This window comes from Pelophylax lessonae (assembly GCF_965119305.1).
Source record: "Pelophylax lessonae genome assembly, chromosome: 4".
Classification (NCBI taxonomy): domain Eukaryota; kingdom Metazoa; phylum Chordata; class Amphibia; order Anura; family Ranidae; genus Pelophylax; species Pelophylax lessonae.
In genome coordinates this window covers 576,776,534-576,801,278 of record NC_138771.1, presented here as the reverse complement: position 1 = coordinate 576,801,278, position 24,745 = coordinate 576,776,534, and the positions used below count along the sequence as shown (strand labels likewise).

At 44.4% G+C, this 24,745-nt stretch overlaps 1 protein-coding gene and 1 long non-coding RNA gene across 7 annotated transcripts in view; one reads left to right on the top strand and one right to left on the bottom strand.

Moving 5' to 3' along the window:
* The window catches only part of LOC309553280, a 179,297-nt gene that overhangs the window by 140,049 nt on the left and 14,503 nt on the right, over positions 1-24,745 (bottom strand). The window lies entirely within an intron of this gene.
* The window catches only part of WIZ (WIZ zinc finger), a 91,235-nt gene that overhangs the window by 52,081 nt on the left and 14,409 nt on the right, over positions 1-24,745 (top strand). For 5 of the 6 annotated variants that reach the window (XM_082254288.1, XM_082254285.1, XM_082254286.1 and 2 more), the window contains 3 exons: positions 16,762-17,115; positions 19,577-20,416; positions 20,513-20,863. In XM_082254288.1, coding sequence (XP_082110414.1) covers positions 16,762-17,115; positions 19,577-20,416; positions 20,513-20,863 — 1,545 coding nt within the window. The remainder of the gene's footprint in view (positions 1-16,761; positions 17,116-19,576; positions 20,417-20,512; positions 20,864-24,745) is intronic. The other variant, XM_082254289.1, reaches the window with a different exon arrangement.

The following is a 24,745-nucleotide window of genomic DNA, read 5'->3' as shown; positions in this document are numbered from 1 at the left end:
TCTGCACAATGATATTACACAGAGTGGTCCCTTACCGCCTCTCCTGGGGTCCCGCACCAGGGCTGTTTGTTCCCTCTTCCTGCCGGTGCCCCCATAGCTAGCGGTGTGCGATGGGGATACCTGTGCGGTAGAGGTGCACATTGACACTGGTTTTACGATTTGATTACGATTATCCTGTCAACGATTCCATTCAGCGATGCATCACGATTACTGCCCCTGGTTTTCATAAAAAAAAAATTCAAGCAGTCAGAAGAACTCCATTTTTTTTTTTTTGTTTTAAAAAAAGACTCCCTCTGCGTAGTAAAGTCTGAACACAACAGACAACAGTATTTAGAACAGTAAATACTAAATAGCACAGCCCCCTTTACATTATACAGACCCCCTGCACATTCCACAGCCCCTTTATATTCCACAGCCCCCCCCCGTTTACATTATACAACCCCTCCTGCACTCCCAGGAGACCCCCAGTCTCATTGGACAGCCCAGCCAGCATATCAGAATATCAGAGAAGGGCCAGAGGGCACGTGACTGGCGATGAAAGATCGGAGATAATAAGGTGGAGGCATCGGTTTACATTATCCCTTACACACCATAGGAAGGATCTGTGAAACAGAGGGACTGGCAGTGATTTGTTTTAACTAGAGTACATTGGCAGAGCTGTCCCAGGAGAGGCAGGGGGAGCCTGGATGATGTCATCCGTGCAATCAATGCAGCCGATCTCTGCATCATTGCAGAATCGTTCAAGGCTGCATCGATTCTACCGTTTATTTCAACACCCCCACTATGTGGGTGTACTGCTGAGCTGGGTTGTGTGCATCCAAAAACACACAGCGGTGGTAAGCCACTGAAGCCTGCTGTTGGCTGATGTTACAGAGCCAGTCCAGGCTCAGGAAAGATTGCGACCAAATGGTTGGGATCCACCCACATGTCTGCACCGACACCTGGCTCCTGAGAGCCTGAGGCAGCTGCTACAGTCCCCTCCAAAGCTCAGTGCTTGAGAGTGATCAAGAGCAGACAGCTAACTGCTCATGGAGCAGTTCTCAACCTTAGAGCTGGTGGGGGACAGATGCTGCATCGGACTGATGATGCATCCACCTAGGTAAGTATGATTCTAAAAAAAAAAAAAAAAAATTCTCATACTTCTCTTCCCCAGTGGCATTACTAGATTTAGCCATTGATAGAGTAGGTAAAGTGCAGCTGATGGTGCTGCCATTAAATTGTTGCTTTACCACAAAGTGAACTAGTTTAGATCATCTTTAAAAAAAAAAAAAAATCATAGGCATCTGGGAGGGTGGGATAGTATCAGAATAGAGGTACTCACCGAGGCCGAGAGCGGTTCACTGTTGCGACTAAGCGCACTCCGCCCCTCTGGAGGTGATACAGAGGGTGGATGGCACAAAGAGACACAAGCTTACCAGCAGGCAGGGTAGAGCTTGCGTGGAGGGAGGTCCTGTAGAACTGGAGAAGAGACTGATCAGGATCCAGTAGGTAGAAAGACTGGAGCAGGCTGAGGGTCAAACACAGGTAAGCAGACAATCCAGGTCACAGGCTGGGGGTCAAGGCACTGGAGACAGGAGGCAAGACTGGGTCACTAGCAGAAGGTCTAGGCACAGAAGACTGAAGGTGAATCCGGGTAGCAGGCAGAGGGTCAAACACAGGAGGCAGGAATAAAGTCTGTGAAACAAGCCAAGGTCGGGTTCAGGAGAAGATCAGAGTAGGTCAGGGCCGATCCGGGTCACAGCAGGTAAACGATCAAACAGGGACCAGGAACTCAGGTACAGGAAGCTGAAGATAAACACGCAATTCTTCTTAGCACTTGCTCAGCTTTTATAGGCAGCCAGGAAGTCATGTGGAAGTCATGTGGTACGTGTCATGCAGCTGAAGGTTTCTCTGACAGATAGGCAGGGTGAACAAGCATACCAGTAAGGTATTAGTCTAGTTCCAAGCAAAGTGTGCAGTAGCCCTAATTGTTGCCCTGATGTAATCATTGTGTTCTGTCAAGGAAGCTGAGGTTTGAGAAGTGTGCTAAATGAAGATTTACCATTTCATCCAGGGGGTTTGCAATGTCAGTTCTACAGTAAAGGATTGTAAACAAAATAAACACTCTGATGTCTCTGGATCAATTTTCTTTTAACACACTGTTCATACATATTGTCATTGTGAGCTCCATAGAAGTTAGAGGTCACACGACCTTAAATTGGGATGCTAAGGGACCCACTACATGGCATTTGTTTTTTTTACTTTGCATTTCTCATGCACATAATTCCTGATCAATATTTCATTATGTATGATAACTGTTATCCAAAATTTGAGTTTGTCTCTCCTTTTTTGCATATGCCTTGCAGGGGGTGCTTGTCTACAGTTGTACATAATAAAAAATAAGTGGCAGAAGACATAGCATGTTATTTGAACGGTCATGAAAGAACCAGTAAATCTATATGAACTCACAGTATTGTCCATACATTCTAAATTTAAATGTATAGTAAGTCCAGGCAAACCATTACATACCCTGTCTTGAATAGGAGGGCACCTGATCCTTCTCTTCGACAGTTTCACATCCAGGTCCCCACCCTGTGACTGTAAAAGAGAAGCAGCACATCAATAAACTCACCTTTACTTCACGGCCCTCTATCAGCATACTTCTTGCTCTGCTTGCACATGATTGGCTCCATGTGCTGCATGTCCCTCCTCTCGCCGAGCACTAGGTACTTCACTGCTTGGATTTAAACAAAACAATTTGATGATGTATTACGGTAATATATACAGAGCTACATTCATTTGAATTTTATATTGGTCTAGGATTCAGTTTTACTTAAGATTTTGGACCAAATATTTTATATGTGGCAAATAGCTGTTTTTTTTTTTTTATAGGTTTTATTAAATGCTATTGTAGATCTGGCTTCTAATGGGGACCACTGTTAGCACCCAGATCCTCAATATCATTTAATAAACCCTGCCAAAATACTTTTCTGTTATTTTGTTCTTTAACTGGCTATAATAGAAGCTGATTGTGTGTTTTTTGGCAATGAGCTTTTGCAGTAGTATTGTGGTTTGAATTTCCTCAAAAATAAATCTTTATCTTCCTCTTAGTTCTGGTAAGATTTGGCTCTGTATAATCCAGCAGTCTATTAAAACCCATTTATACTGTAGGTTTACTGGACTTTCATGCTTTGGTTGTTTGAAGTACTGATTTTGGTTTGTGCATGTATTGTGTATATGGAAAATTTATCTCTAGACACTCCATTGTTACATTGTGCTCTTACTAACAATATCCTTTCTTCAACTAATAACTGCATTGCTTGCTTAAACAATAAACTTTTTGTTTCCCGAGGGGCTGGACTTGGTACCCTCTTCCCAGCTCTTCCATCATGCTATATCAATCGTTTAAAGTCTCTGAAATCTTTTTAGGTGATAGTTTTGTGATAATTTCTCTGAAATCTTAGCACAGTAAGTGGAATAGTGGGGTGTTTTGTGTTTGCCAAATTTTGTAGCAGGCGTTATGAGCCTAATGTATAAAAAGTATGCCAGGTTGGTTTTTTTTCTCAACCAGTCAGACCCCCTGTTTAACCACTTGAGCACTAGGAGCTTTCTGCCTAAATCCCCTTGAGTCCCAGACGCAGGTCTGCGATTGCTATCACTTCTGTGAGCATTTAAAGTGATTCAAAAGCCCCTGAACTAGGGTAAACTTTTTATAGCTTTCTGTCAATCACCTTCCCTGTGTGAAGGGGAAGTGAGGGAAGAAGAGATCTAGCGCTGTGCACGCTTGCATTTCTTCTGTCCTCTCTTCCTCTTCACACAAGGACTGGAGCAAGAGCCGCGTTCCGTGCTCATTTCCCACACCTTGTTCAAAACGCACTGCAGTTGTGATCTGTAGAAGGTGTCAGTGTGATCTGCACCAGATCACGTGGTACAGTAGTACCATGCAATCCGGTTCCTGTGCATTTTATAAAGCAGTACATGCACTATTTTGGTGCAGTCCAGCTTGGTGTCAGGCCATTCATATGAATGGGCTGAAATTGCACTGCACCCGGATCGCATGTGAACGCGCTGTATAGCTGGAGAGAGAGTGAAGGAAAATCTAGCGGAGCCAAAGATTGCAATAAAAGTCAGACTAGTGTGCTATACTTTCCCCACTCTATCTACAACAAAAAATATATTTTTATGTGGCCTGCAATACAATTGATGTCCGTTTTTTCATCCGTCAACGGATGGATGAAAAACAGACAAACGGACCGTATGTGTGAAAGGGGCCTTATTAATTGCAAAGACACATAGGCTAACATAGAGGGGTGTTAGAGGCAGAAAAAGAAAAGTTGTACACCTCTATAACAGCTGCATTTTTAACACCTTGTGTGCATGGGGCTTTATTGTTATGTTTAAATCTACTCTTGTGGGGCATTTCCTGCCACCCCCGAGCCACCGGCACTGTAGGGGTTTAAATGTTCGTTTAGTCTAAGGATGCAGGGATAAAATATATTACTTACCATATCCCTCTGTTCACTAGACTCAAGCTCTGTCTTCAAGCTTCTGTACAGTGCAGAGCCATTAACCCTGCTTTGTATGTGAGTAAGGGGAGCATGCAACTGCGGCCCAAAGCTGCTTAGAGAGGATTCTGTGGGGGAACGGTTATATACATTGAGGAAGCCTGCCAAAACCAGGAATGGGGTGTTTGGGCACTGCAGTGGTAGATTTTGCTCCATTCCCAGAGCAGTTTCTTTCTAATGTAGGACGAAGTAGATGCAGTTCATACGTTAGCGTGCTCTCTTCTAGATTTTGTCCAGCACTTGCTAGCAGCTCTAGCTTTGAGGCAGTCTAGTAACTCTGAGGTTTTGTAATTGTCCCTAATTTAAATACCAAACATTCTATCTGTTTGAGGAATTCTTCAGCAAAGTCAGAGTAATTACTCATAGGTTGTTATGATTATTTGCACTAGATTATTTATGATAGCTTGTCAGTGAGAAAGCAGTTGTGGAATTAATATTTAGGGCTTACTGCCGCTGAAGTAGCTCTATTTAAAAGAGAAGTATGAGATTCACTTATTTTTGTGAATCATACTTACCTAGGTGAATGCAACATCGGTCCAATGCTGTATCTGTCCCACAGTGAGAACCAATCGATCAAACACTGCTGATCACTCGGTTCTCCATGTTCTGTGAGCAGAGAGCTGGTGACTGTTAGTCAATTGGCTCTTTGCTCTGCCCCTTTATCGCTCACTGGAGTAATGGCCTGTGGAGGGGGCGGGAGCGGTCTGCTCAGGTTCTTAGTGGCTTGCAAGAGGCTGGGCAGGGTGCTGGTCCAGGCATGTGGGCGGATCCCGACCATATGGTCGCGATCCTTCCCGAGCGTGGACCGGCTCTGTGACATCAGCTGACAACAGGCTTCAGCCCGCTGTGTGTTGAAAACGGGTCAAAGGAGTGCAAAATTTACTGCACTCCTGTGATCCAAAGGCGAAGTACAGCCAGATGAGCCTTCTTCAAGGGTCAACTGAGATTTCAGTGATGTGGCTGCTGGATTCTTATGGCTGTCAGAGACTCCAGTGATGTGAGGTGCCCAGCAGAGCTCCTTGTTATGACAAACTTCAACAGCATTTACAAAAATTCAATGACTGTGTGGCACTTCTTAACAGATCAATAAACTAAAATAAAAAACTATGATGACAAACTTCTACAAGGGAGTCCAATAGATATAAGAAACTGGTAGGTAATTCAAACGGCTTGTACCCACCCAAAAATGTAATTGGTTAAATACATATAAATTATTTTTCTAGCCAGGTGGAAGCTGTAGTCATTATGAGTTTTCCAGATGGTGGATGTAGCTTGAAGGCTTTCTTCTTCGGTTCTTAAACATTACTAATTTAAAACTGGAACTCATACAGTCCTCTACATGTAATTTTTTTTCTGCTCAGCTTTGCCTCGCATGGCCTTACTGGATGATCTTGGCTGTGCTAATCTCTGCTTTGCTTCCTCGATGCGCTTGCACGCAGTTTTGCTTTTATCAATTTAGTATGGTCCTGTGCACTGTGCTCCAGGATGAATTTACAGATGCAGACCAAATGGAACTTTAAAGTGAACAGTGCTTTTTTAGCTTTAAAAAAAATGTCCTGCCTAAATCTGGATATACCACAAGTTGTCTTATTACCCTAATATTTTCCTCCGAAGACCATTCTCTGTGCTCCTTTTTAAAGTGATTGTAAACGATCACCTTTTAAAGGAACTTGTTTAGTTTAAAATAGAAATGAAAAGCAAAACATTTTTGTATAGATATAAAAAAAAAAAAAACAATATAAATACCTTTTTTATAAATTATCACATTCCCATAGTTCTTAGCTGCATAATAGCAGGGGGGGGGAGGAAAAACAGCAGCACACTTAGCTTGCCAGTGAATGACAGCAGCGGGTGCATGTCGGGCGAGTTTGATCATTGGAGGAGAGTACACTGCGTTCCCAGTACAGCTAGATAACTGACCACGGTGTGGTCAGTTTTTAATTGGAAACCAGAGGGACTGGCGGGAACACCAGGGATTCTACATAAAGGAAGCAATACAAAGAGAAAAGAAGACTTTCTCATGCAAGTACATGGTACAGCAGGCACAGATCAGGAATATAAAAAAGGTTAGGGTAACAAACGCTTTAACCACTGGCCAACCGCCGCACGACTATTTACGTCGGCAGTCAGCCCCTCACAGGCAGAGTAACGTAGATCTGTGTCGCTAGCCTGTGAGGGTCTAGGGAGCGAGCGCGCGCCGCCGGAGGCGCGCTCCCGCGTGGTCACGGCCCCCTCCCCCCGCACGTGTGACCGGCGGACCCGATGTCCGCCGGTCACTCGCGATTGTCGGGTGGAGAGGGCTTGATGTAAACAAGCCGCCTGTCATTCTCCCCTGTGTAGAAACGGTGATCATACGGTTCTACTATGTAGGACCGTTGATCACTGTTCCTACACCTCAATCCACAGCCAATCACAGTTAGAATCACGCTCCTAGGGATACACATAACCCCTCCCTCTCAAAAAAAAGTTAACCCCTTCACTGCCAGTGTAATTTTACAGTAACAGTGCATATGTATAGCACTGATTACTGTAGAAATGTCACTGGTAACCCCAAAAGTGTCAAAAATGTCAGTCAAGGGTCCGTTCTGTCTGCCGCAATGTCGCAGTCCCGCAAAAAAAAATCGCAGATCGCCGCCATTACGCGTTAAAAAAAAACAAAAATGACAAAAATCTTTCCCTTTGTTAGTAAACGCAATAACTTTTGCGCAAACCAATCAAAATACGCTTTTTTCGATTTTTTTTTTTTTTTTTTTTTTTTTTTTTTTTTTTTTTATACCAAACATATGGTAAAAAAAAAATTGGCCCAAAATGTTAAAAATTTTTGATTTTTTACTTTTTTTGGGGGGGGGGGATTTCATATTAAAAAATGTGAAAAATATTGTTATTTTTGCCAAATTGACGCTGTTTTTTTGTTTATAGCGCAAAAAGTAAAAATCGCACAGGTGATCAAATACCACCAAAAGAAAGCTCTGTTTGTGGGAAATAAAGGACATCAAATTCATTTAGGTACAGCGTTGCACGACCGCGCAATTGTCCGTTAAATTCACGCAGTGCCGAATCGCAAAATAGGCCCTGGTCAGGAAGGGGGTAAAATCTTCCGGGGCTTAAGTGGTTAAGTTGATTTAACTGTGTTACAGAAGGCTGACTTCAGGCCTTGCAGAGCCGCCATCATCCTGTCCAATGAGAGCACTTTAATACTTATTAAGGATGCTCATAACAGGTGTTTTCTTTTGTAGATGGGGCTTAGCCCTGAAATTAGAAAGTCAGTCCTCTAGCAACAAAGTGAAAACAAGTTTGGAGCACAGAGGATGTGGCTATTTAAAGTAATTACAGGGAGCCATGTTGTGCTTGTTCTTACCCAGGACTTTTTAAATGTTAGAATGGCTGACAGGTTTACTTTAATCTTATCGATCATTGATTTAACATATTAAGTTTTTTGTATATTTAGTAGCAGGGTTACCGCATGGAACATGCATTGACTTGCTGTAATGGTGTGCTGGTAATAGATTTCTACAGTTACTGCAAGTTTTGGAACAACTCCATCTGTGGCCAATTAACAGCCTTATTATTATTATTTTTTTTCTTGTAAGAATGTTTAGTGAATAAAAGATATAAAATACAAATGGTACACAATTCATATCTAGAGCTATCAAAAATCCATTCCACATTTACAGAAACATTCCAAGAACAGAATATACAACATAAAAGGGGACGGATATGGTTCTAACCACTTTCATACCCATTGAAAGGGATTGTAAAACTTTATTATTTTAATTATTTTTTTTTTTTTTTTATTGATAAACATGTCATACTTGCCTAAAACCAAAAAAGTGCAATCTGCACAGCCTTTTACAACTGAGTAAAACTATAAATCCCCAAATTTACTAGACAAAAAAGAAAAATGAAAAATAACTTTTCAAACACTATTCGAGTGAATCCACGACACTCCCTAAAGTAAACACATTTTAAACATAATGTAGTGCAACTAAACAAACATGGAAATAAATGAAAGTTCAAAGTCCCAAAAAAGACCCAATCAGTGAAGTTATCAAACTCTTCAGTAGGGTCTCTTCCCTGCTATACCATTAACATATGACACCTAAGGGACCCAAGAACGTGAATGTTTATGGAGGAGAAAAATAGCCAGAAAGTTCTCTTCCAATGGTCAGTTGGTTCCTGCACACCCAACTGCCATTCAAGGCATTTGGCCACCATTTTTAATAAGTATGTACCCCTTTCCAAAAGTCTGCGTTTATCAAAAGCTCCTTCTAAAAAGTACTACGTGACATGTACATTTACTATTAGCAGTTTTGACGTGCGAACATGTTGTACAAACAGTCCTTTCTTTGTTGTGATTTACTGTAATGTCCAAAAGAACCCCATGGGCTACATGTAGCATCAGTAGAGAGCCTGTTGTCTTTTCACATTACTATTGGGCATAAACACATTCAGGGAATTTCATAAAAGGTTCTGGAACCCCTGTACAATTTCGTCAGGGCACAGTGCTGAAAGTTGCTTCCAATCCATGTACCTGTCATAAACATATAAATTAGGTTTTCTCTTACGTCCTCCGACAGTCGCCGCCTCTTCATATTCGTCACATATGGGGTATTAGACTTTGCTCCGAAGGAGTAGCTAGGCAACAGAATATGTTAACATTAAAGCTTTTAACATATCCCACCCTCAAGGGGTGGTCCCCTCAGTCAATACCCTCCTACTTCCTACAACCATATCTCAGTTTCAATGTCTAGCTTGTCAGGAGTGGCTGGCTCTCTCTGTGCTGGGGCTTTGTGCCCCAGACTCTTTCTTCTTTTTTGATTTTTTGTTTGAGTTTTCTCTCTACCTTTACTTAGCTGTTCTTTTTGTCAGCATTAGTTAGTTCTTCGGATGAAGAGGATCATGCGGGCTGGGTCTCGGGCTGATCCCCCTGGTCGCAGGTCGTGGGTCAGTGGCTTCCCAGCCTGCCATCGAGCGTTCAGCCAGGTAACGCTCCTGGCACAGTGAACGACCCATCCCTGTTCGGTGCAGGGATGATTGGTGAGGTGGCTACCTCACTGGACGCTGTGCGGTTTCTTAACCCCCATACTGTGCGTCTTGTTTGCGACTCTCCCTGCCTCATGTGCAGCGGCTTGTTCGCCTGTGCGGGTCCCCCACGCCATTGTGAGGTAAGTGTATCTATGTGGGGACCTGTCTGTCTGGGGGGGTGTCAGTCTGGGACTGTGTAACCTGCCTCTGTTCTCACTGTTTGTCTCCCTATCACTCGGCTGCATGCTGTGGGCTGCAAGGGGGGGGGGGGAGCTGTGTGACACTGTGTGTCAGCCTTGTCAGTGTGAGAAGCTGTGTGCTGTGGGGCATGTTTTGTGGCATGTTTGGGCACTATACAGCGATCGCTACAACGATCTAGCATGTTTTTTTATACATGGATAACATGTGTGCATTACTGTACTGTGGAGCGGCGGTTTCGGCGCCAAACTGCGCCATTTTGCCTACACACGCTCCGGCCGCATGTTCTACATGCATGGCGGCCATTTTCTTGTAGCCTCCCATAGGCTTTAATAGAGCGCCCTGGCCGCATCACTTCCTCTTCTCCAGGATACACCGATCGAGGCAGCAGCGGCGGCGAGGGTCTCCTCAGGTTATATCCTTCTTATCCATTGCCTATGTCAGTTTTATTGTCCCTGTGGGGGTCTCATTGTGCTTGTGTGTGGTGCGGTGGGCTGCGCTCGCCGCGCTTGTTAAAGGGGCAGTTGACCCTTTATTATCCGGCATTTGATATTGGGGCAATGGATTCTCAGGAGGGCAAATTTCCTACCGCCTTGGTGGAAAGCCAGGGGACCGCTGTTTCCCCCCCAGGGGGGGATTTAGCCACTATTGTGGCTGGCCTTGCTGCTCAGGTGCAGATGCTGGTGGCTGCTCAATCTACTAAGAGACCCAGAGTTTCTCTTTCCTCTGATTCTGAGGGTGAAGGTGATGGGGCTGTTATGGCGGGGGCCTCCTTATCGGGGTCCTGCTCCTCCCTGGATCTAGTGGGGTCCGAGGTGGAGGCTGAAGTTGAAGGGGTTGATAATTCTCCCCCTGGCTCGCCTGAAGAGCTTGCAATCATGGATGAATTGATTGCTTCCATAAAACAAACGCTGCGTTTGCAGGATGAAGTGTGTCCCCCCGCTGCCTTGGCGGCTTATGGGACGCAGAGAAAACGCAGGACGCCGCAGGTTTTTCCCTGCAATGATGATTTTCAGCACGCTGTTAAGGAACAATGGCGCAATCTACGCAAACCTTTTGCTGTACCAAGTAGGTTCAAGCTGCGTTATCCTTTCTCGCCTTCCACTGATGAAAGGTGGTGTGTGCCACCCCCAGTGGATCACGCAATTGCGGTTTTAAACAAATCCACTGCGATTCCTGCAGAGGATTCCCCTGTGTTCCGTGATGCCACGGATAGGAGATTGGAGTCTCTTGCCCGTCATACTTATTCTGTTACGGGTTCTATGCTTAAGGCTCTGTTTGCCTCTCTCATGGTGGCCCAGGCTGTCGCAAGTTGGACGCAGATGCTTAGGCGCGTCCTAGTGGCCGATTCGGCCTCGCCGGCGACCCTGGATATGGTGGATAAAATCGACCAGGGTGTCATGTATCTGTGTGATGTGGACTTGGACTTAGTCCCGTTGGCTGCACGTGTGCACAGCGTGGCGGTGTTGTCTCGCCGCCTGGTTTGGTTGAAATGTTGGTCGGTGGACCAATCTTCACGTAAGACCTTAGCCAATCTGCCTTATGATGGGTCTCGCCTTTTTGGGGAGTCCTTGGATGTGTTGATTAAGGGGATCACCGGAGGTAAGAGCACTCTCTTGCCCCATTTCCCCAAGGCTAAGGGGGCTTCTGGGAAGAAGCATGCTAATTTTAGGCCCCCTCAGGGGTCCTTTCGTGCCTTTCGGTCGCACTACAAGGGCAAACTGTTCAAAGGTCAAGGCTCTCAGAAGAAGCCCTGGTCTGGGAAACAGAAGTCCGGTCAATCCGGATCCGCAGTCCATAACAGTGCGGCCTGAAGGGGCGCCCTCACCCAGTTTTGGGGTGGGGGGGACGCTTGCTCGGTTTTCTTCAACCCTGGTTGGCCCGCGTGCGGGACAGCTGGGTTCAGGAGATCGTTCGATCTGGTTACAAGATCGAGTTTCTCTCTCGGCCAGAGAGCAGATTTTTTCCCTCAAATCTTCAACTGTCTCCAGAGCGTTTACGGGACCTGCACCTGGCGGTGCGGGACCTGAGGGCTCAGGGAGTGGTGGTTCCGGTGCCTCATCGGGACAGATTTTGGGGGTTTTATTCCAATCTGTTCACCGTGCCCAGGAAGGAGGGCAAGGTTCGTCCAATTCTGGACTTGAAGGCTCTGAACCGCTCTGTGCGGGTTCGCAAGTTCCGCATGGAATCCCTGCGGTCGGTGGTGGCTGCCCTGGTTCCGGGGGAATTCATGGCCTCCATCGATTTGAAGGATGTGTATCTTCACATCCCCATTTTCGAGGGTCACCAGAGGTACCTTCGATTCGCCATTGCGGAGGATCACTACCAGTTCGTGGCGTTGCCTTTTGGTCTCGCCTCGGCTCCGCGGGTTTTCACCAAGGTGCTTGCACCGGTTCTGGCATTATTGAGAGCCCAGGGCATTTCTGTCCTGGGGTATCTGGACGACATTCTGGTTCGGTCTGCGACCAGCCAGGGTCTGGAGAAGGACCTGTCTGTCACGATGCAAACTCTGCAGGAGTTTGGTTGGACGATAAATTTTCCAAAGTCGACACTGAGTCCGTCGGTTCGTCTTCCCTACCTGGGAATGATCCTGGACTCGGTGCAGGCGAAGGTCTTCCTGCCGGAAGACAAACTCAGAACTCTTCAGGAGGAAGTCAGGTCCCTCAGGGACGTTCCGCACTCGTCTCTGCGGACGTGCATGAGATGTCTGGGATTGATGGTCTCGGCCTTCGAGGCGATTCCCTTCGCCCAGTTTCACACGCGGGGTCTCCAAGCGGAGATCCTGTCCATGTGGGACGGGCGACCTCAATCTCTGGATCTTCAAATCTCGTTGAGTCATCGCACCAGAAGAGACCTTCTGTGGTGGCTCCAGTCCCCGATGGTGTTCGGGGGCAAGTCGTTTCGTCCTATCTCGTGGACGGTAATCACCACGGATGCCAGCCTGTCGGGCTGGGGTGGTGTTCTGGGCGTTCTGTCCGCCCAGGGAACTTGGTCGGAGGGGGAGTCCTCCCTTCCGATCAAAATTCTGGAATTGCGTGCGATAAATCTGTCTTCATCGCTGGACGGACCGGCTGCAGGGCTGCCCGGTTCGGGTGCAGACGGACAATGCCACGGCGGTGGCCTACATCAACCACCAAGGGGGCACCAGGAGTGCCCGAGCGGCTCGAGAAGTGGCCGACATTCTGTCTTGGGCCGAGACTCATGTCCCGGCGATAACGGCGGTGCACATTCCGGGGGTGGAGAACTGGCAGGCGGACTATCTGAGTCGCCAGACCCTGGATCAGGGGGAATGGTCTCTCCACCCGGCTGTCTTCCAGATGTTGTGCGCGAAGTGGGGTCTTCCAGATGTGGACCTGTTCACGTCTCGTCTCAACAACAAGGTGAGAAGGTTCGTGGCAAGGACGCGCGACCCTCGGGCAGACGCGTCGGACGCGTTAGTGGCCCCGTGGCATCAGTACAAGCTGATGTACGCGTTTCCACCGATTCAGTTGCTGTCCAGGTTCCTTCGCAGGTTACACTCGGAACGCAGCACGGTGATTCTTGTGGCACCGGACTGGCCTCGCCGGTCCTGGTACGCAGACCTCGTGAATCTGGCGGTCGACGCCCCGTGGCGTCTGCCTCTTCGAGACGATCTCCTGTCTCAAGGGCCGATATACCATCCTGCTTTACAGTCGCTGGCTTTGACGGCCTGGCTGTTGAGACCGAGGTCCTGAAGGAGAAGGGTCTCTCCCCAGAGGTCGTTCATACCTTGATCAACGCGAGGAAGTCTTCCTCGGGGAAGGTTTATTATCGTACTTGGAAGGCCTATTTTGCCTGGTGTGAGTCCAGGGGGTTTTCACCCCGCACGTACTCGGTTTCCCGAGTGCTGTCCTTCCTTCAAACAGGTGTCGATCAGCGTTTAGCGCTGGCTACGATAAAGGGTCAGCGCTGGCCATTCTGTTTCAACGTCCCGTGGCTTCCAACTCCTTGGTTGGCACTTTTGTTCAGGGAGTGCGGCATCTGGTTCCTCCTAGGAGGGATCCTCTGCCCCCTTGGGACTTGAATCTCGTTCTGTCTGTGTTACAACGTGCTCCTTTTGAACAGATCAGGGAGATCTCGTTGTCTATGTTGTCCAAAAAGGTCGCCTTTTTGGTTGCGATCACTTCGGCTCGCAGAGTGTCGGAGCTGGCGGCTTTGTCCTGCAAGTCTCCGTATCTGGTTGTTCATTTGGATAAGGTGGTCTTGCGACCTAATCCTTCTTTTCTTCCGAAGCGAGTTTCGGAATTCCATCTTAATGAAGATATTGTCTTGCCTTCGCTGTGCGCGAAGCCTAAACATCCAAAGGAGGTGAGACTACATTCTTTGGATGTTGTTCGGGCGATAAGGGTTTACATTAAATCGACTGAGTCTTTTCGAAAGACGGACTCCTTGTTTGTTCTTCCAGAGGGTTTCTCGGAAGGGCATGGCGGCGTCGGCCTCTACCATCGCCAAATGGATCAGGCAGACCATTGAACAGGCCTATGCTTTGCAGGGGAAGGTTCCCCCTGTGCCTGTGAAGGCGCACTCTACTAGATCTCTGAGTACGTCTTGGGCCTGTTGTCATGGGGCTTCTGTAGCCCAGGTGTGTAAGGCGGCGACCTGGTCGACCGTGCACACTTTCACAAAATTCTACAAAGTAGATGTTCAGGCATCGGCGGATGCTTCCTTTGGCCGCAAGGTTCTTAGTGCGGCAATTCCCTAGGGTCCCTTGTTGGGGACCTCTGGCTGTTGGGATAAGTTTTTTTATCCCCTGGTTATTTGTCTTTTCCTGGGTTGTTGCTCCTGTTGAGCAATTATTTTTCCTGTAGCCCAGCTGGTTTCCTTCCTTTGGTAAGGTTCCTTTCTTTGATGCGGAGACTGCGTTGCCTTTCGGCGCGGATGCGTTTCCCACCCCTCATGTTTGCACTGCTTTGGGACGTCCCCATATGTGACGAATATGAAGAGGCGGCGACTGTCGGAGGACGTAAGAGAAAACTGAATTTTTGTAAAATCTTACCTGTAAAATTCCTTTCTCTGAGTCCTCCGACAGTCGCCGCCCCCGCCCCTCTTTTGGGGTTTGGTTGTATACTCTACTGCTATTCCACTGAAACTGAGATATGGTTTCAGGAAGTAGGAGGGTATTGACTGAGGGGACCACCCCTTGAGGGTGGGATATGTTAAAAGCTTTAATGTTAACATATTCTGTTGCCTAGCTACTCCTTCGGAGCAAAGTCTAATACCCCATATGTGACGAATATGAAGAGGCGGCGACTGTCGGAGGACTCAGAGAAAGGAATTTTACAGGTAAGATTTTACAAAAATTCCGTTTTTTGTGAGGTTTTTTTTTTAAAAAAAAATATAAAAAATGGATGAAATGGTGTTTATGGTTTGTGGTGTTTGGATGCTACGTAGTTTCATATAAATGCCTGAATTAGGTAAGTAGGTTATTAGAGCAGGCAGGTAGTTTGGCAACTCCAACCAAAACATTCCAGTTTAAGTTCTCCTCTCCTCCTCCCCTGCCACATTTGGCATGTCCATTTTTTATTTTTTTTTGGGTGGTGCGGGTATTTCGTTTTGGATACCTGCTCGCACTTCTACTTGGATTGCCTAGCGATCTGACCGGAAGTTCTCCTCTCCCCCTCCCTCCCCGCAGTCTTTTGGGACATGTCACAGATCCGAGAAGACTGTGGGACCATTCACAAATCGCAGTACGACTCGCTCAGGCATAGTGGGCAGCTGGCTGTGAAGGCGAAAGCCGCATAGCTGGCTGCCCACAGTTAGGATGTCGGCGCCAGGAAACCGAAGGCTAGTGATAAACTAGCTTCAGGTGAGGACGGTGCTTAATCCCTGGATAGGTAAGTGCCGTTTTATTAAAAGTCAGCAACTACAGAATTTATAGCTGTTAACTTTTTTTTTTTTTCTGTACAGAGTGGGCATCTTTCTTTTTAAAGTATATGTAAACCCTCACCGCGTAAAAAAACCCATTTAGTTTAAAATAGAAATGAAAGAAAAAAACATTTGTGTATAGATATAAAAAACATAAATACTTTATTTTCCCCTGTATTATACGTGATCACATACCCTCTAAGCTCCTTATGCAGCTGAGAATAAGAAAGCTGGGAAGGAAAAACAGCAGCACACTGAACTTTCAAGTGAATGCCTGTGCAAGGTAGCGTGTCAGGACAAGTCTGATCATTGGAGGAGAGCTCACTGAGTTTCTAGCACAGCTAGATCTGACCACCCTGTGCTTTCATGCCTAGTGTGGTCAGTTGTTTTCATAGGAAAGCAGAGTAACTAGCAGGAACACCAGGGATTTCACACAAACGAAGCAGTACAAAGAGAACAGGATACTTTTTTTACAAGTACATGGTACAGCAGACGCCTATCAGGAATATGAAATGTTGGGTATACATACTTTTTAAGAAAACTACCACGAGAAAAGTGGTCTTGGAGCCATTATGAATTCCTCTGAGTATTTCTACAATTGAGAAGATGGAATAAATCCCCATTTATTCCTTCTGAGATGAAGCTAGAAGATTTTTCTCCATGTTTGTAGCAAGACTGCCAACAGAGAGATAAAGAGGGTCAGGAAGTTACTAAACTCAGCTTTCCCCTGTAGCCTTACATCATTATAAAACCTAGTGACACTTGGGCCCACTCTCACTAGAAGAGCAGACAGCTGCTTTTATGCTGCCAAGTTAGTTAAGTCAAGTTTTAAAGCTAAAATATAGATGGTTCTTTTAAAGATGATGCTTCTTAATGACTACATCTAAATGTAATCAATAAATGGCAAGTTGTGTTTATGTGCATTTTCAATTATGTGTATAGCAACATGCAGTCACTGTAGAAATGAAATGAAGTTCACCATGCAGTCAATGCCAAATGTTAATTGCACATCATCTACACAACCACCCTCATACTAGGTCTCATTTTATTGAAGCTCAAGCAGAGTTAGAAATATAAAGACAACAATTTTGTTTGTCATCCACTTCTCCAGCCCCAAGTTCGGAAGTAGTCCGCTGTGAGTTCTGTGGCGAGTTCTTTGAAAACAGAAAGGGCCTGTCGAGCCACGCACGCTCCCACCTACGCCAGATGGGCGTCACAGAGTGGCATGTCAACGGGTCACCCATCGACACCCTGCGGGAGATCTTGGCCAGTGGGATCTGCCCCAGAACGGGCACCAGAATCGGAGGCCCCAGCCTGGAGAAGCTCCTCCCACATCATCCTCCCGCTTCCCCATCTAGGTCCCTCCCATACAGCGGGTTGGCTCCGGCAATGCATCGCAAGCCTCCTCGGCTTCCTACCTACGCGGCCAGTGAGTGGCCCTCGGAGCTCTCGCCTTTAAACTTGTGTAAGTGGGCAACTGACCCGCAGCTCTTCATATGCTTGCTCATCCTTTTCATTGCTTCCCATCTTGTCCCATCTTGTCTGTTTCATTCATATATTTAATTCAGACCACTTCTGGCTTTCCCAGATAACCCCTTTTGTCATTCAGAATCCAAGGCATGACTTGACATAAGCATAAGCAGTGAGTTGGTGAAATTGTGTGTGTTTGCAGTCTTTGAGACTTTGAAATGTTGCCATGTAAATCTTTGAGCATAAACGCTTCTTCTGAAGCTTTTTTTGTAAGCATATTTCATGTTTCTTTAGCCTACATTGAACTCGTTTGGTCAGACACCAACGTCACATAACCAGCAACTATAGTGTTTTCACAGGCTGTTGGCATTAAATGTCTACTTGCTACGCATGCATAAGGACAAAGAGACCTATTTGTATTTAAAGAAAGTTCTAGGCAAAATACGGAAGTTGTTCACTTTGTGATGAAAGCGATCTGGCGGTTTAATCAATGACCTAGGACAAGGACATGTGCATATAAGGATTCTGATGTAGCTTGATCAACTATGGCAGGCTTTTTTTCCTGTGTTGAAAATTTCCTATAGCTTTTAATTTGACTACAGAAAATGGCCCAAATCTCATCAAAAACATTAGTTGCATTTATTTTGGTGTGAGGATGCCGCTATAAGGACTGCAACAATAATTTGGCTAGATGCTTCTGAACTGATAGTTTCCCTGATCTACAAAAGATGGCTGCCTCTGCTACATGGGACTTGTTTTAAATGTGAAAGAAAGAACTAAAGGCAAAGCTTTTATTTTGGATAGTGTAACCCTTGACAGAATTTTAACCCTTGTTAGTTTTTTCTTTTTAAAAAGATGAAAAAAATCTGTGTCACATTGGGGAGATTTCCCTTCGCTTCCTGTCCTGTAGCCAAAACAAGGAAGTGAGTTGTCCCTACAAAGTGATGAAATCCCTTATCACCAGAACTGGTGTCCCCATTTAAAGATTTCCCCTCTATAACTGTTCTGGGAACAGCTCAGAATTTGGTATACATTTATGCCCCTTTCACACTTGTGCGACTTCAAAGTCACGTGATTTTACAGCGATTTTGACGCAACTTTTTGCCGCGATTTTGATGTGAGCTTGACTGGGCTTATAATGTCTTTTACTCAAAACGCATCAAAATCATGCCAAAAGTAGTACAGGGACTACTTTGAAGCTGGGGCTCATTGGAAATCATGGAGAACGACTTGTCATTCGATTTTGCAGTCCCAAATCGCATGACAAGTCGCACAAGTGTGAAAGGGGCCTTAGTGATAATGATAAACGGGAAAAAAATAGAGAGGGCAAAACCTTTTTTTTTTTTTTTAAGTTCTACTTTAAACTTAGAGTTACATACAAAAAAACAAACTTGTTTAGAAGGGTACGAAGGCTGCCATTACTATCTTCTTTCTGAAAATGCTAGTTCCTTTACTGTAATAGTGATAGACTGGCTACAGCACTTTCAGTCACTGACTTGGAACAAGTATACAGATTAGGAAAGTCAGTGGCTTTGGAAATCCTTATCTGCATATTTCTTTCAGTTTGGTAACTCATATTAAAGCTTAGTGTGCCTGGACTGGCTGTATGCTTGCTCTAGGTTAGTGATTGAGATAGACTTGTAGTCAGAGACAGCCAGACTATTTCAGAAGTGGTACCCTACTTGCAGGTTTCCTTTATATAACAAACTGCTATGAAAATAGGTAGGGTGTCCCAAACATTATTCTATTTTCTCATGGTTGTACTGTATTAATGGTTGCAGTGCCATGTTATAAAACGTAATGTAATCTTTAAGCCTTCCGCATATACAGCTGTACTGTGTGTGTGTGTACATGGCATCAAAGCTGTGTTCCTCTGGCAAAAGCTTCAGTCCCACTCTTAATGAGATTTTTTTTTTTTTTTTTACACAAACTTTTTTCTTATTCCTATAATTTGACTAGCTTGTGATCAGCGTTCAGTGTTTATTGCAATTTGGATTTCAGAAGAGTACAGTGTATTATGTTAAATTAAGGCAAAGCAGTTATACCTTTTATAGATTGGGCATTTTTAATTGTAGTACTTTCCACGCTTTTTGTGTTGCAAAAAGTAGTTTTACTTGAATTGCTTGCTTTCCCGTTTTGTAGGGGTAGTTGTGTTAGTACTTTTTTTGCTCCTTCCCAATAGTGTTTTAGGGCCATCTAGGGCACCATTGCTTAACATTAGCCAGCAGCTGTGTAATATCTCCTTATCCCTATTATGTCTTTCTGTGGGCATGCCTGGTGTGATTTGTGAGACACTGAGATTGTTTCATCTTGCATTTTGTGTGACCTCTGGCAAGTCAGTCTACTAACATTTCTATGGTTTTTACCCCTCTTCCTGTCTTTCTGCTTTTTTTTTCACCATTTTGGGCCTTCCACTTTGTTGTAATTTTAATATCCCAATTCTCTGTTCTTTTTAGCTTCTCAATCAGACCCCAACCGTGACATCCGCTGCGAGTTCTGCAATGAGTTCTTTGAGAACCGCAAGGGGCTGTCTAGTCATGCACGTTCACATCTCCGCCAAATGGGTGTAACAGAATGGCACGTGAATGGCTCACCCATTGATACTCTGCGAGAAATCATACGCAAAAGGCGCCCAGCGACACCACAGCAGCAGGTTTCCAACATCAAAATGGAACCTCGCAGTGAGGATGAGCCACTGAGTCCGTCACACAGACTCTCACCTCTAGGTGTTGGGGCATCAGTGATGTCACGAGATCTTCCAATTTCACCTCATGGGCGCCCCCACAACAGTTTTCTTTCACCAATACCAACTAAGAGGCCAGCACCTCATGAACCTAGACTTACACAGTCTGAGCCAAAGGGCTATATGAATGCAGAGCCAAAGACTTGCAGCCCGTCTAAGCTTTACTTACAGGGTGAGAGTAGACCAAAATCCTATGTTACAGAGGAGGGCCGGCCCAAGACCTTTGTTCATAGTGATGTTAAACCAAAACATTTCTTGCAAAGTGGAGACGGGAGACCAAAGACTTTTATGCAAGAAGGGAGATTAAAGAGCTTTTTGCCAAGTGATAACAGACCCAAGATGATGCACGGTGAAGGCAAGCCTAAAATCTATTTGCAAGGCGATTCTAAGCTCAAACATTTTATACCAGGGGAAAATAAACCTAAACCATTCTTGCAAGGTGAACCCAAGCCTAAGTCTTTTTCTCCAGATGGCAAGCCCAAGGCTTACATCCAGACAGAGCTTCCATTCAAAGTCAAGATGAAGGCATCTCCAGAGAAAGCAGCCACTAGCTGTAAGTAACAGGCTTGAAGTATGGCTCTGTCATGTGTGTATTACATTGTTTGTAACTTTCTCTTCTTTTCATTCTGTCCATTTCTAATCGTATCAGTGGAGGCAGGCTGTGAGCTTTGTGGGTTGATCTTTGAGAATCGAAAGGCTTTAGCTAGCCATGCCAGAGCTCACCTTCGACAATTTGGTGTAACTGAATGGTGTGTCAATGGTTCCCCAATTGAAACGCTCCGAGAATGGATGAAGCAGAGACCCCAGAAGGCTGGTGCCTATCTCAATTACATCCAAGCACGTCCTTTCTCCAAAAAGTTCAAACGTGCTTTACAAAGTCCAAAACCAGGACCAGAGAAGGAAAGCTCAGTTACAAGTCCAGTGAAAGTAGCTGAGAAAGAACACAGTATCTCAACGCCAAGCTCAACCACTGAAAAGCCAGTCGAACCCCAGGGGCAAAGTAAGTGTGGTACAATACATAGATATAAATATAGGGGAACTACTGTGCTTACTGAAAAAATGTATCAGCTGCTGGCACTACAATACAACTATATTGTTAAAAGCAACTAAAAACCTAAAGCGTGCCGCGCTAAAAACATGAAAACAAGTCAGATAGATCTAACATGTATAGTATCACATAATTGCGAAAGTATTCGGCCACCTTGAACTTTTCAACCTTTTGCCACATTTCAGGCTTCAAACATAAAGATATAAAACTGTAATTTTTTGTGAAGAATCAACAACAAATGGGACACAATCATGAAGTGGAACGAAATTTATTGGATATTTCAAACTTTTTTAACAAATAAAAAACTGCAAAATTGGGCGTGCAAAATTATTTAGCCCCCTTAAGTTAATACTTTGTAACGCCACCTTTTGCAGCGATTACAGCTTTAAGTCGCTTGGGGTATGTCTCTATCAGTTTTGCACATCGAGAGACTGAAATTTTTGCCCATTCCTCCTTGCAAAACAGCTCCAGCTCAGTGAGGTTGGATGGAGAGCGTTTGTGAACAGCAGTTTTCAGTTTTTTCCACAGATTCTCGATTGGATTCAGGTCTGGACTTTGACTTGATCATTCTAACACCTGGATATGTTTATTTGTGAACCATTCCATTGTAGATTTTGCTTTATGTTTTGGATCATTGTCTTGTTGGAAGACAAATCTCCGTCCCAGTCTCAGGTCTTTTGCGGACTCCATCAGGTTTTCTTCCAGAATGGTCCTGTATTTGGCTGCATCCATCTTCCCATCAATTTTAACCATCTTCCCTGTCCCTGCTGCAGAAAAGCAGGCCCAAACCATGATGCTGCCACCACCATGTTTGACAGTGGGGATGGTGTGTTCAGGGTGATGAGCTGTGTTGCTTTTACGCCAAACCTAACGTTTTGCATTGTTGCCAAAAAGTTCGATTTTGGTTTCATTGGACCAGAGCACCTTCTTCCACATGTTTGGTGTGTCTCCCAGGTGGCTTGTGGCAAACTTTAAACGACACTTTTTATGGATATCTTTAAGAAATGGCTTTCTTCTTGCCACTCTTCCATAAAGGCCAGATTTGTGCAGTATACGACTGATTGTTGTCCTATGGACAGTCTCCCATCTCAGCTGTAGATCTCTGCAGTTCATCCAGAGTGATCATGGGCCTCTTGGCTGCATCTCTAATCAGTCTTCTCCTTGTATGAGCTGAAAGTTTAGAGGGACGGCCAGGTCTTTGTAGATTTGCAGTGGTCTGATACTCCTTCCATTTCAATATTATCGCTTGCACAGTGTTCCTTGGGATGTTTAAAGCTTAGGAAATCTTTTTGTATCCAAATCCGGCTTTAAACTTCTCCACAACAGTATCTCGGACCTGCCTGGTGTGTTCCTTGTTCTTCATGATGCTCTCTGCGCTTTAAACGGACCTCTGAGAATATCACAGTGCAGGTGCATTTTATACCGAGACTTGATTACACACAGGTGGATTCTATTTATCAACATTAGTCATTTAGGTCAACATTGGATCATTCAGAGATCCTCACTGAACTTCTGGAGAGAGTTTGCTGCACTGAAAGTAAAGGGGCTGAATAATTTTGCACGCCCAATTTTTCAGTTTTTTATTTAACAAAGTTTGAAATATCCAATAAATTTCGTTCCACTTCATGATTGTGTCCCACTTGTTGATTCTTCACAAAAAATTACAGTTTTATATCTTTATATTTGAAGCCTGAAATGTGGCAAAAGGTCGCAAAGTTCAAGGGGCCGAATACTTTCGCAAGGCACTGTATATACTTCCACCTTTCAATGAAATATATAACAGTGCAAAAAAGTCCACAAGGATGAAAATATGGAGTGTCCAAATTAAAAAGTGAAATCCATGTATTGTAAGAAAAAGTGTTCTGCAAGCCAAAAATGAGAAAAGGAGAGAACACCGCCAGTGCTTCAAGCATCAAAAGGGAAAACTCCGGAGCGCTTACCAGAGATATTGGACTCTAATGCAGATGGCAAAGAGTCGTATGAGCGTTAGGTTATTAGGTTTTGCTAAAACGACCCTTGGTATCATACATTTTAGATCCATCTGACTTGTTTTCGTGTTTTTAGCGTGGCACTGTTTGTTTTTGGTACAATACATAGACTAGATGTCAAGATGGCCTGTTTGCATGGATTAGAAGTTTTATGATATTTACAAATGTGCAGCACAAAATGTACTAATCCCAAAAGTAAAAATAAATGCTCCATAAATGTCCTTTAAAATACATATGCAGATTCCTAAAACATAAAAATGCCCCCGTGATGCAATTGTGAGTTCAAATTCTGAAGCATGCAGGTGACAGCGTGAGTCAGGCCCATCCACCAGAGACGTCCATAGCCGCTCACCTTACATATCTGACCCTCAGGTCTGTAATCGCCTTCCCGTAGGTAAAAAGTCATCCAGTAATTGATCGGTGGCACAGCAAATGGACGTAGTTGTAGTCAGTGGAAACACTCCCCACGATATGTAATGAGATAAAAGGAATCTAGTGCTCTCTGTACTCTGTATATTTGCATTTATTCAAGATTAAAAAGTAGGGCACTTACAAACAAAGCACTTAAGCTAAGTGCATGCATTCAGTGCTCTAGATACAATGTATAAACAATAAGGTGACCGCAGGTGACAAAAATATGCAGCTACTCCCCTGTACGCGTTCTATCCCTTGGCGGCACTTCATCAGCAGAAACGGAGCTGAGAGGTCTACCCGAATCTAAATACACACATCCTCCCGGCTGTCATAGAAACATGACGCTTTGCCTCAAAATGCCGGAACCAGCTGCTAATTTAAAACTAAAGCAAATAAGACTCCGCTACAAATCTTCCAAACTGTATGATTATTCCCTATTGATTACTGGTAACATTATGTCTGCTCCGATAATGTAACCAACAGAAACAAATATTAATACTAAGCCAGTTATAAAATTACCAATGAAGGTAATAATATTAAAGGGGTACTCCCACATGAAAAACATTTAAAATATTTTAAAATGGAAAAAAAAAATGTTTTAAATTAAAAATATTAATCAGTCATCCCACAGCCATCTTTCGCAATAAAATTCATAATAAAATGCTGATATTAAAATACATAAAAAAATATGAATTGTCTATTTGATATAAAGCAATTCAAATCAGTCGACATTCAAGGCAGCAGGAGTCATACCTTTAATTTCATAAATCCAGAACGACTCCCTGGGACTGAACTGTCAAAGTTATCCCCTCTCCATGATCTAGGGACTCTCTATCCCCCAAATTTAAAACCAACTATTGGTCTCTATTGTGGCACTTTCTAAAATGTTTAGACGCACTATGTGTTTTCAGCCCTTTCTAATGTTGGTCATATGCTCCCCTATTCGTACATGCAAGGCCCTGAATTGTCCTTCCAATGTATTGAAGACCACATTCCCATTCGAGTATATAAACTACACCCTGATTGGCACACATAATAAGATCTTTAATTTTGCACTGTTTACTGGTAACTGTAGTAGCTAAATCCTTATGTTTTTTTTTTTTAATTCACTTTCAAACCTTTACAAGCTGCAAACCCCCAAATGTATAAAAACCAGAAGGAAACTAGAAAAGTTTTTATTCTCAGAATTCCTTGGAGGATCAATAACCCCTGGAGCAATAGTATCTCGAAGAGAGGTCCCCTTGCTGTATTTAAACTGTGGGCATGTAGGAAGCAGAGGTCCAAGAATACAATCTTGTTTAAGTATTCCCCAGTGCTTAGCCACAACTTTATCAAACTTTTTGTACTGGACACTATAATCCAAAATCATAAGGTATTCTCCATTACTGTTAGATTTCCAACTCTGGGTATCTACTACAATGGAATTCCGATC